At 25.5% G+C, this 13862-nt stretch overlaps 1 protein-coding gene across 2 annotated transcripts in view; it reads left to right on the top strand.

Annotated features, from left to right (window-relative positions):
• Positions 1-13862, top strand: part of LOC107449256 (Protein phosphatase V) — a 28778-nt gene that overhangs the window by 1004 nt on the left and 13912 nt on the right. For both annotated transcript variants that reach the window (XM_071184402.1, XM_071184401.1), the window contains 4 exons: positions 841-906; positions 3031-3098; positions 8578-8651; positions 9908-9987. In XM_071184402.1, the coding sequence (XP_071040503.1) occupies positions 841-906; positions 3031-3098; positions 8578-8651; positions 9908-9987 (288 nt within the window). The remainder of the gene's footprint in view (positions 1-840; positions 907-3030; positions 3099-8577; positions 8652-9907; positions 9988-13862) is intronic.

Below are 13862 nucleotides of genomic sequence, written 5' to 3'. Positions count from 1 at the left end.
TTAGGGTTCATACCAGCAATGAAAATTTAGCAGTCCAATGGGACCACCAAGGTATTCATTCAGTGGTTCAAAAATTTAATATGGTAGACAAACTTGAGAAAAAAATCAAACACTACAATTATATAATTCATGTTATGCTACACAACAAAAATTGTTTATTGCCATCTATGACACTCTAAAACTAATTCAGTTTATTACCAATAATGAGTAAAGATTGTTTATTTAATAATAAGTGTTAAATAGTGAGGAATATCAATAAATAAATTCTAGATAAAGATTAAATTGCTGAGACCAAATAAATGGGGAAAGCAGAGAAAGTTAGAACTAACAAAATCTCTTATTAAAAATTAATTATCTAAAAATGATGAAATTTTTAGTAAAGTCAATTTATAAGGAAAAAAAAATATTTCATTGATGAGCAATTATACCATCAGTAAATGAAAGCAAAACACAGCCCAACATGGAAATTTGAACCTTTAATTTTAAAACATTTTTTACTCGACAATTCGTTGCAAAAAGCTATTTTTCGTTTTCATTTTGTTAATTTCAAACATATTTTAAGAAGAGAATATTATGTTTCAAACATTAATGTTTCATTTTTCTGATATTATCATTCAATCTTATTTAAATTTTATTTTGTTTTCAGTTTTTTTTAAAACTTATTTTAATAAAATTTTTTATTATTATTTTACCTTAAAATTTTTTGCTTTCTTTATTTCTTTCAATAGGAAATAAATAATAAATTATATAAATAGAGCGCAACTTTAAATATTTTATCTTCGGTGCCTGCTTCAAAGATATATTTGTTATTATAATATTCATAAATTCCTTATATTTTAGTTTTACGATCTTGAAGAGCTGTTCAGAACTGGGGGACAAGTACCTAATACAAATTACATTTTTCTTGTAAGTAATAAAATGTTATTAATATTTTATTTTGCTGGTTGCTGATGCTTAAGAGTGTTTTATTATTTTCTGGGTCAATTGCAACACTTTATATATTCTTTATAAGATTCAAAAAAGTGAATTTATTTTAGTTGCTTATTCTTTCCTTTTATAAACTTTTTAATGCATTTTTTTAAAATTTCTGATTTCATTTTTTTGTTGTTTGCCACTTGTTTAGCTATATGTTAATCTTACTAACTACAAGGGTAATTTTTAAAGTAAGAAACAATTTTGCACCGTGTTTATGCAAGTCTTGTCAAGTCTCTCACTATGCCACCATTTCGTTTCACCTCTCTGCTGGGTTTGCTGTATGGTATTTATTATAACTACTGCTTCGGTTTTCCCAATGTCAATCAGTAATCCTGCCGATTGTGAAATGTGTTTAGTTATTCAGTTTTTAAATGCAAAAAAAAAAGGTCATTCTGTCGAAATTCACTATCAGCTTGTTAAAGTTTATGGTGAAGCTGTAATAAATGATGGAAATATACGTAAGTGGTGTAGTCTTTTATAATGAAGGAAGAACAAGTGTTCGTGATGAAGAACGATCTAGATAGCCTATTGTCATTAATGAGAAGTAGTGGGTCATCTACCAAACAGCCCTGACTTCGCACCATCAGACATTTATCTGTTTCCAAAACTTAGAACATTTATTGGTGGAAAGTGCTTGGAAAATAATGCCATGTTGAAAGAAACTGTTACTAACTGGTTTAACATTCAAACCGCAGAGCTCTTTGATAATAGGATCTAAGAGCTGGTACTAGGACTTAATAAATGATTCATTGTTAATGGAGACTAGGTCAAAAAGTGAATAAATGTTCAGATTTTATTTTATGATATGATTTACTTTCGTATATTAAGTTTCTCTTTCTTCATTATAAAACAGTTCTTAAAAACTGACCCTTGTTTTAGAAACTATTCATGCATTAAGCATTTGACACTGCTTCCCTTGATGGTAATATGATACTGTTTGTTGTCTTTTTCTCTTTTTCAATTTTGGCTTAAAATTAATTATTGCATAAGCTAGCCAAGTATGTTTGTAATTATACATTAATTTTTTCCTTTCCAATTCTACTTACAGTCATTCATATAGTTAGGGGTTGATTCATTCATGATAAAATTAAATATGTATTTAAACTGTTGTATTCTAAGTGCTCTGTGACAGAGTTCTTGCCAACAAGAAAAAAATAAATAAATAAATAAATCATTTCAACAAACATTTTTTTTCCAGCTCAAATATTGCTTAAAATATGGTGAAAAACAAGTTATTCTGGTTATTTTTCGGTAAAAAAGATTACTTTATATAAAAATTTAGACCTAAGTACTAAAATTTAAAAAAAAAGTTTAAATACTTTTTTATTATTTTTTTATCAACCCAAAGCACTTCTGTTGTTATAAAATGTTTGCATCTGTATTTATTACATTTAAACAACTAGCTACTATTAAACTCACTAGCTCTATGCATCTGACAGAAATAAAGAGCTAACGAGATTTGTAGCTTAAAACCAGAGAAAATTCGGCTACAATATTTAAATGTTGTATTTTAATGTCAACTTTAGTACTATCTACAGAGTAATAAAATAGCTTTAAATAGAAAATAGGAAATCAAAAAGTATTAGTATAATATTAGTAAAAAAAGAAAAGTATAGAAATCTAATTAGACATAAGAAAACTTTTATTGATGGAAGAGCATTTATACTTTATGGAATTTATGTTTTATATCAAAATGTCACAAGCTATCTTGTCTAGTTTTCAAATACAATATTCGAATAATGTGCTTTTTATCCAAGTTTAGTTGTGGAAACTCCAAAAAGCTTAATCTTACATATCTTGGGAAATATTTGTGTTTTATTCTTCAATTTTGTGTTTAATTCTTCAATTTCGTCCTTTAGTTCATTCGTTAGCTTAAAAAAGTTCACTGCTTGATATCATACAATAATTAAACTTAGAAAAAATATATTAGCAGTTATCTGTACGCTAAAGTGCTTACGTGGTAATAGTGATGGTTTTTCTTTTTGCAACATTCGATTTGAATCCTTGCATATTGTTACTAACTGTAAAAAAATACATTATTTAAAATTTTTTTAGGGTGACTTTGTGGATAGAGGCTATTACAGCCTTGAAACCTTAACTAGATTGTTGACACTTAAAGCCAAGTAAGTAACAATTTTAATTTAGTCATTCATTACATTGGTAATTTATAAATTATGCTGCAATTTAAAACTTTTTTCCCATTGTAGTATGTAATACATGAAATTAATTAATATATTTGTCAAATAATATTTTGTTAGTATGTATCTATATCTGAAATATCTTAGTATCAAGTGTAAATACATAAAAATAATTTTGTCAATATTCATCAAAAATCTCTGTAAGATTATTATTTCTAATCTCTCTTTCACAGTGGAATCGCCCAAACTGTTCTCATTCAATTATTTAACAGACAATTAAATAACCTGTATATGGAAATAAAATTAAGATACACAAAATTATTTTTTGTAAATTTTCTGTTTTAAGTATAAAATTTAAATGTATACTAAATTGAAAAAAATTTATTTATAATATTTTATTGTTAACTAATTAGCATAGAATTTAAATTTTTTAAAAGAAGTCCTAAAGCATGATTAGTTATGGCCATTTTATGCCAATTAAATTTGTCACGGGCGAAAAAGTAAAAAGAAATAAATAACAATAAATGGTGTTAGTTTACTAAAAAAAAAATGCATGTGCAAATATCATTCTGAAGAACAAAGTTATAACAAGAATAAAATAAATTAAAAAATTTATATGAAGATTTTGTAGGCCACAAACTAAGTGCTGGCAGGGCCCCCCATGTTATGCAGGTCTGCGTCAATGCAAAAAAAATATCAGTTGTTTTCCCAGAATTAAAAGAGCAAGAATCTGCATAATTTATTTGATTTTAAATAATATATGTAAAGATTTGTCTTCTTTTTTAATTGCTCTAAATTATAACAGATTTTCTCTGTAGATAAATTTATTTTATTAATGTACATAAATTTCTGTACTGTACATAAATTTCTTACATTTTTAATTTTCAATTAATTCTTGAACTGCATTTGTTTTTAACATGCTATCAAGATTTTTTTTAAAAAAAAGTTTAAATGTCAATGAATTTAAATCTTTGAAGTTTTTATTATTATTAAAAAATTTTGCTTTCTGTGGGATGTTAAAAATTTAATAATGCACAATTTCCATATCTAATACTTTTTTAACTTAACCTGACACTATTTTCTCTAACAATTTAAATATTATTATTAAAAATATTATTAAAGAACATTTTCTTTTTAGATTATTATTCATAATTAATTTATTAAACGAAACAAAATTAAATATATTGCAATTTTTTATTTCCGAGCTCTCTTTAATATTATTCCAGATTCTAATTTATTTGAGTAATTACTAATAGTAATTACTTATAGAAAAATTCTTTATCATTTGATTACTGGGAAATTCTAATTAATATACATCTTTTTAACTACTATCTTTATAGTGGATTTTTTTTGTTTTATTCAAATCGATGTTATACCACAAGAATTTGTTAAACATTATTTACCCTGATGAATAAATATTGTGTCGTAATAATGACAAGATTAATTTTTTGGATATAAATATTAAAAAAAAAAAAGGAAAATATCTGCATTGTTGACATTGACAATACAAGGAATGATTTTAAGTTAAATATAAATAAATTATTACAGGAAATTCTAATGTTTCTGAAAGTATTTATTTAAATTTTGTTTGTAATCAAATAAATAGAAAAAAAATTTGTAGTGATATTTATTGATCCAAAACAATTTAAATATATTGTTATTATAGATATTCATTTATCCAAAACAATAGTGATTTTTAAAAAGACAAACAGATAATCTTTTCCAAAATTTGATTAAAAACAACAAATGCATTAAAATTCCATAAAAAATCATTGATTTAGTTTGGTTTTAAAATTAATAAACTAATATATAGACATAAAAATCTTAATTACATAGATTCATATATTTGCTATGTGCAAATCCATAACTAAAAATTTTGTAACTAACCAAAAACCTGCTCCAATATTCAATTAAATAATTGATATTATTCAATAAATGTTAATAATTTCTATAAAAATCATTGAATTAAAATGTTGTATTTAAAATGTGACCTCTTATTAATTATAAACTTAGAATTATCCAGTATAATGCAATTATCTTATGCAAATCCAGTCTCGAGCTAATCCAAGGCAACAGACAAATCAAATGTGGTTGTTAGTTTCCGTATGAACATCCCTTAAAATCATATCCATTTATCCTTTATTTACACTTCAATTTCATGTTGTGTAATCTGGTAATTTAGTTCAAAAAGTATTTTTAAATCATTTTTGCAAGTTATTAATAAGTACATGACACCCCTCCTCCCTTCTAGTTCTTTGTTCCTATTTTTATTTTATTTTGTATTTTCTTGAAGTTTTTTAGTTTCTTTTTCTTGATAAAATTTTGTTTATGAATCAGTCCTTTGGTGTTCCTCAAACTGTTGTATTTTAAGTTTTATTATTTTGAAAAAATTATTATAATTTCTGTGAATTTCTTTAAAAAAAATTCAGTATTAGGTTTCAAATGTATATAAACTGTTCACTCATTTCACTTTAGTTTGTTTATTTTATTTTTAACATGTAGGTGTTAGTATAATCACAATTTTCCTTTGCATTTTTTGAGTTAAGAAACTATCCATAATAATCATAATTCTGTGATTTTTTTTATTTTGAGAAACTTGTTTTATAATAACATTCGAAAGAAATTGTGCATTCTATTTATTTGTTAAACTGTGTGAATTAAAATATTTCTTTCTTCTTCTTCTCCAGTTTACTGTAAGATTAAAAAAATTTTTTTTAAGAAATAAGTATCAATATTTAAGAAACAATAAATTAATCATTTTCTTTATTTTTCATTTATTTTCAGTAAATTGACACATAATAACAAGCTTTATTTGTTGATGTTTAAATATAAATCATTTTCTCTTTAAAGCACTTATCTTCTTATCCTATTTGGTTTAAATAAAACCTTTCAACCCTTTTGACTCTCAGTCCAGAATATTGTTTGGGTTACAGAATGTTTAATTTCTTGCGCATAAAATCAGTATTTTTATGTATGTTTTTCTGTTGCGAATAATTGGTAATTTTTTTCTCTAGCATAAACTCAAAAAGTGTAACTGAAGGCTTAAAGAGCCAACAGTATATATTTTTTGATGTACAATTTGTTGGGTTTAAACTTTTTTTAAAAATTAGTTAATTTAATTAAAATTTGTGAATTTTTAACTTGCTTTTAGAAAGTTACAGATAATATTGATGTGAATTGTGCTATGTTTAATAATGATGTTAATGTTAAATCTATTTTGTGTCATTTTTATTAAGAAAATTCAAATAAAACTGAACAAAATTTGAAGCTTTTTTAATGTTATCCCAATGGCAATTTATAGAAATATTATACAAGGTGCTCAAAGCAGTTATTTATTTATTACTAGGAGGCTCCGCCACCTGCTCGCTAATGCTCGCCAACCCCCGAGAATTGCTACGCAATCCTATGTGGTTCACGCCGTGAACCATGGCTCGCTGCGCTCGCTCGCCAATGAACACAATGTTCTAGCACAAAGACATAATATATTATCATCAAAGACATAGTATTGTACTTATGTAGAAGAATTCTACCAATGTTCTTATTGGCTTTTAAAAAAGTATATTAGCTATTTAGATTGTACATGGTGAAAAAATCAAAACATTAGCTAAATAAGAAACATATTAGCAAAATAAATTATCAAATATTGCTTCACTAATATTCTGTATTTTAAAGCGTGAAAATTCAATGCATAAATAAACGCGAAATATAAAAAAATTCAATGCATTCAATACAAACACTTAAACGTTTTTTAGACGTTTAGAAGTAGAAAAATATCCCAGTAGAAAAATATCAATTCAACAGCGGCCTTTTAAAGCATTCTCACTTCAATTAATTAATTAATTCCTAATTGAGTTTAAATTAAATATTGTCATGTTTTTAGTGCATGAATCTGAATTGAACAACCTGATAATGCTCACTCTGGTTATTGTTATCTGGTTGCTCACTACGTGCTCTTGCGCGCCGAATCCTATCAATTAAAAATAAAAACTGTTGCCAGCGCGAGAAAAGAAATACCATCGGTTTTATTGATACATACATACATACGTACGTATTAGCGTTTTATATAATATAGATTATCAGTTATTTATTATCAGCTCTAGCACATAGTTAATATTTGCTTGGTATTGGGGAGTTTTCTTCTTCAGCTGCTTATTCTCTTTTCTTGATAATTGATTTAAATGATAAATTTAATTTTTCTTCTGTTTTCGTTTATTCTCTTTTGCAGGCAATTGATCTAAACAATAAATTTAATGTGATGTGTTGTGTTCATTGGCTAATGATGTAAAAGTGTTTTGCTTTTCTCTTTGTAAGATGAATAGTTAGGTAATTTAATCTACGTTCAATAAATGTGGAACAATAAGACTCGGCCTAAAGGCCCCAACAGGGAAGGATTAAGCGCAAGCGGGGCCCCAGGCCATTCAAATTTTTGGGGCCCTTAGATTCTATTTTTTTTTCTCGTATATTTTTTATTTATTCAAATATAAGAGTATTAATATATCTTTTCATTTAAGAAAGCAAATTTAAAATAAAAATAAACAGTAATAAATTTTTTTTAATATGTATTTGAAATTGATATTTTTTAAAAAAAAGCATTGTTTTTCTTAACTTTTTTAAATTTATTTTCAAGAAAATTTTTTTAAGGGGGCCCCTAATCATTTGGGGCCCCAGGCCAAAGCCTAATCTGGCCCTGGGCTCCAAGAAACTGATTATTAATGTGTATTGTGTGTTTCTGGAGGAAGAATATGCTTCACCAAATAGTGTAGAAAAATATTTCTGTTAAATCATCCTCTACCTTTCAAAACCTTTCTTCTCTAATAATAAATAAAATTCTGAGAAATGAAGAAAGTTATTGGATTCAAAATCTGCTCTAATAAAAGAGAATCGGTTTCTCAAATTGTGTAAACTTTTTAGAAACTATAACTATAACCACTAGAATTTCTTGAAATGAGGGATTTGTTAAAAGTTAATGTCTTTAAAAAGGGGAGACTCAACTTTTTTCCAAATCAAAGTATTCAGTGTATCCAGAGAAAATCATAAGTTTCAAAGCCTGATCTAATAAGTGAGAACTTGTGTCTTAAATCTTGCGAATGTTTCAAAAATTATGGCAAGGAGTATATGTTATGGTGAGGGATTTGCTAAAAGCTATGTTTGAAGAGAAAAAAAAGAAGGCATAGTCGACTCAACTTCTTTGTAAATTTCAAACTTTCAACACCAAAATTGTTGTTGAAAGTTTTAAAATTTAAAACAATTATTTTAAGTGAAAATTACGGTAAGAAAATTAGTTTTGTATCACTGCTTCAAATTATGTTATAGTTTCTAAAACTGCAACACCAAAGATAGCATTAAAATATCCTTTTTTTTTTAGTATTTGCATTTTATTGAATGCTTATATCTAATTGACTTATAATAATCTGAAATTTTATTTTATTAATACTGTTTAAATATTAAATGTTTTTTTGTGTAGGTGGCCTGATAAAATAACTTTGCTGCGTGGGAACCATGAAAGTCGTCAGATTACTCAAGTTTATGGATTTTATGGTATAAAGTCTAGTGATTTTGATTGATTTTTTTGTCTGACTGATTTCATAATTATAGATTGATATTTATTGTAGAAATGAGTTTATTAAACTTTTATTTGCCTAACTTTTTCTGTTAATATAATTATTATTAAAATTTTGCCTCATTTACAAAATAATCATACTTAATTGATGATTATTGATGATTTATTTAATGAATTATAGATACTACAGGTCTTTATAGTACCCCATATCATATAATCAGACATTTAAATATATTGCCAAATTTTTTTTATTTATACTTTTTAATAGTCACTAATAACCGAATACTACTACTCAAATATTTTCTTTTTTTTCCAGAAAAATGTAAGATTGTTTTTTTTTTTAGGCTGATCTAGAGGCAGAAAACGTTAGCATATTTTGGAAATTTTCATCAGTGAGACTACAAAATATATTTATATTCGGAAATAAGTCCTTTATTATACAACTAATGAACTGTAAAAATTGATTTTCCAATCCCATACAAAAGAAAATAATGGCTCTACTGCTTTTTTTTTTTTAAAGATTTACAAAAAGTAGCTTAGTTTTCCAAGAAGAAAAATTAATTTGTATATTATTTGAATCCATTAAATTATTGAAAGTGCAAAAAGGCGTTTTATATTATAGCTAATCCAAACAATTGAGTTTTTGTTAAGAGTAACAATAGGAATTAAGTACTACTTATTATTCTTTGCATTTGGTGGCACCTTAGTTGACTGTCATGCTCATAGTAGTACAGCTGCTGACACCAAAAAAAGAGATGTTTTTTTTTTTTTAATATTTTCAATAAAGTTGTTCTTATGTACTTGTTAGTAGTACATTATGGTATTTGTTATTTTCACTGATCTTTGTTTATATATATGTGTGTATGTTTATATGTATAGTGTTTTTTTTCTTCTTTCTAGTTCATAGACAAGCATGGTGTAACACTAATATTTAAAAATAATTCAAAATAGTATTGAATGTAATTTTATTCTTTCATCTCATATCAGCTATTAAGCACTGAATTCACTGCATAAAATATTTAATCTTGATGTATTAATTATGTTATAGATTATTTATTTTATTTTATTTTTTATTTAATTTCTATATGTGCACCTCTTTTTACTAATTATTCTATTCAAAGTATTGATATTATATATCAATGAATGCATATTTATAAATTATTTTTCAGTTCTTTTCTGTAAATTAGTATTTTTAAGGAATAATATTTCTCATAAATATTATTTTTTTCAATAGATGAATGTCAAACTAAATATGGGAATGCCAATGCTTGGCGTTATTGCTGTAAAGTATTTGATCTTCTTACAATCGCTGCGGTAACTATATATATTTTTATTTTTTTTAATTGGGCTGGTAATCTTTCATGATTTTGATGTTAGGTGTATGTAAATTTTTACTTAGGTTAATAGCATACTTAATGTTCATAATATAAATAAATTTTAAAGAAATGTCTAACAAAGATATAAAATTAAACTTTTTATTAATAATTTGAAAAGTTAGTTGTTATTTCCTTATATTTATTTCATGGTTTTTTGGTATCTGTAAATTTTTGTTATGCATTTAGTGTCTAAGTGTGTAAGGTATGTAACTACAGATCTTGTATCAAAATAATTTATTGGTGTAGATGTTAAAGTCTTTTATTTAAATAATTCTTTTGGTCAATAAACTTGCAATTAAAATTTTGGTTAATTTTTATTTCAAACTTGAAAGGTTAATTAATTTATTCCTTGTAAAAATACAATTACTGTTAATTGTGGAGACATAACTAAGAGAAAGATTTCTTTTGGTCAGTAAACTCGCAATTAAAATTTTGGTTAATTTTTTATTCAAACTAGAAAGGTTAATTAATTTGTTTCTTAATAAAGATACAATTACTGTTAATTGTGGAGACATAACTAAGGTTTTAAACCCTCATGAAAAGCAGAAAATTAATTATTTTCAAGGCAGACAAATATTTTCATTGTAAAAGTTTACTGTAATTTTGCTGACATTTTTTTACTTCTGTCTACATGTGCTTTTTTAGTAGAATTTTCAGATAAGAAATAAATGGTTTCAACCTTTCTTTTACGAAACAGAATATGCAAAAATTATATTTCTTTTTCTATTGTCAAAGTAGGCTTATAACAATTTTTGTAAAGAAATATGTACAACTCTACATGCATTGCCTGAGATTTATCTCCTAATTCTATTGTTTGTTTTATATACTATGATGTAAGAAACAAATGACAATCTATATTTTAAACATGTGAGGATGTTGCTATGCTACATAGTTTCATATTGTCATCTGTGTTGGATATTATAGTCTATTAAGTCCTATGAAAGTCAGAAATGTTGCTAAACTTTATGGGGGTTTTGAACAAAAAACTTTGCATGATGAATTTTTCTTTTTGATGAATTTTTCATTTGAGTTAAAAGTCATCTTATAAATATTTAGATATATTTTTCAACTTTAATGGATACTTTCTTTTTATGTCAATTGTACTTTCAATCTCTTATTTGTCACATTCATAGTTTTGCTTTCCTTGGTGCAGGGACCAAGAAATGTGAATCCCCATATGTCCGTTTCGATCTTCACTTAATTTTTGACATAAAGTTTTATTAAATTTTTTTTTTTTAATAAGAATAGTTAACTTAGCGATTTTTCTATGATTATTATTATGTACCTAAATTTTTGAATTTGTACAATTAAGTCTTCTAAGGCACAAAGTTTTAGGTAGAAGTGAGGAATTTTATATTCCTGCTTGAATAATCATCTAAAAATGTTTAGACATATTTTATAATTTATTACTATGGTTTTGATTTCTGGGAATGTCTCTCTATTTTGCGGTCCTTAGGAAATATGGAGAACACTGAATTTGAGAGTCATGCTATTAATGAGATTCAAATGAAATCCATATTTTTTGAATTTTCAATACTATGAATAAATTTTTTTAAAAAAAGAATCAAAATTTTTACAATTATGGTTATTTTTGTTTTTTTTTTAAATATGACTGTTGCAAAGCTTTCTATTCCTAGAAACACAATGCCAGTGCAAATATGTATTTATGTTATAAATTGCATTGTAATACTATAAATCATATTTATTGTGATTAAAGGGGGTAATTATGGCTCGCTTGGACCACCCTTACAATTTTTCTGCTGATGTTAATTATATCACAGTTTCAATTTTTAAGTATCTTTTTTTTATATAAAATATATTTTATATTTCATATCTTTAAATTGTTTTGTCAAGTAATCTGTAGCAAAGTATGAGTATGAAATTTAGATGGTTCCTAATGTGGATTGATTTATGATTCAAGAAATAAATTGATATTTATAGTTGCTCCAAATTGCTTCGCCTTAGCTACTTTGAAACAGGAATTTTTGAACAAAATTATGTTGTAAAGAACTTCATTGTTGAGGATCTGCAAATTAACTTCATTAACAAATTAATTTCATTCATAAACAACTACTTAGTTAATGCTTAAAAAGTGTAAATGGGTAATTTCTAAATCCAAGATGAATCAGAGCAACAATTGTTTCAAGAAAAATTGGTTGTAATGAATCCCTCTGATAAACAATTTTTTTTTCTTCCTTTAGTGAAAGCTTCTATTAAAAATAAAGAAAAATTCTTAATTTGGGTTTCAGTTGAGAATACCTAATTTTTCAAAGAGATACTACTAAAATAAATTTATTGTAATACTTGCGGTAAATTAGTTTTTGTTTCCTTTCTTGGATATTTCTATTAAAAATATTTTAAGCGAATTTAAGGTTTGACTTTTAGTTTGGAATACCACACTTTTCAGAGAGATTTTATCAAAATAAGTTTATTTGAATCACTTTATAGTTAACAGTTTTTTTTCCTCTTTCCTGAAATTTAAAATTAAGTATCTATTTTAAATATTTTTTAAATTAGTTTCAGTTAAAATTATTTTATACAAAATTTCAGCTTTGAGTTTTGGTTTAGAATGCCGTACTTTTCAAAGAGATTATATCAAAACTATTTTATTTGAATCCTTCTTGTAAGCTAGTTTTTTTTCTTTCAAAAAAAGCTTCGATTAAAAAATTTTAATAAAAATTATAGGTTTGACTTTCAGTTTGGAATACCATATTTTTTAGAGAGATGTTTAGAGAGAACTAGTTTATTTAAATCCCTTTAGTAAGCTAGTTTCCCCCCCTTTTCCTGCACGCTTTAATTAAAGGTATTTTAAGCAGAAGTTCAGGTTTGGCTTTCAGTTTGAAATCTTATGCTTTTCAGAGAGATTCTATCAAAATTAGTTTATTTGATAACTATGTGTTTCTGTGGAAAAATATAAACCATATATTTTATGATTTGTAAATATAATTTCTGTAACACATATTCTTGTCATAATTTTAGTGTTCTATAAAAAAAAATTATTTCTGAATTTAAATCACTTTTAAAATTCAAAATAGTTTAATATTGTTTGAAAATTTTATAACTGTTTTAAATAATTTACAATGTTTCTTATGTGTATCCAGATAATATTAGAGAAAAAACTAACCTAAGTCATTTATTACTTCAGCAAAATAACATTACCCACATCACAAAGGGTTTCATTTCCTCCTGCACATTTATACAAGCTATTTCTTATGTGCTTAGAAGACAAAATAATTCTATCAAGTGTAAAAATAAAAATTTCTGTTATGGCTCAAAATGAATGAAATGTATTAATTTATGTTTGGGTCACCTATAACAGTGTTCTCCAACCTTTTTATCATCACGGAACTGTCAACATTTGATAATTTTACCGCACCCCGGGAGGGACGTTGATTGTTTATATTTTAAATTATTTAGGTTTATTAATTGTACTTGTATTTAAACATGCCTTCAAAATAAAATACACTTACACCAAAAAATAAATGTAAAGTGATTTAACATTTTAGCTTAGTAGAACGTTAAATCAATGACAACCCTGAGCAGTGGCGTAGTGAGGGGTGGGCAAGGGGGGGCATCATGCCCCGGGCGCTACTCACAGTGGGGCGCCAAATGGTCCGCAAAACAAAAAATTGCTGGATAATTTTTTTTTAATTATAATTGATCTCTGGAAAATATATTTTAAATTAGAGCCAGTGTAATATAATAAATGTTAATTCATATATATTATTCATAATATTTAATTCATTTTAAATATTATATTAAATTCATATTCAAATTAAATATATTTCAATATTTAATTCACGTCCAGTAAAC

This window comes from Parasteatoda tepidariorum, chromosome 8, assembly GCF_043381705.1.
Source record: "Parasteatoda tepidariorum isolate YZ-2023 chromosome 8, CAS_Ptep_4.0, whole genome shotgun sequence".
Taxonomy (NCBI): Eukaryota; Metazoa; Arthropoda; class Arachnida; order Araneae; family Theridiidae; genus Parasteatoda; species Parasteatoda tepidariorum.
Note: the sequence above shows the minus strand (reverse complement) of the source record. Positions and strands in the feature narration are given on the sequence as shown.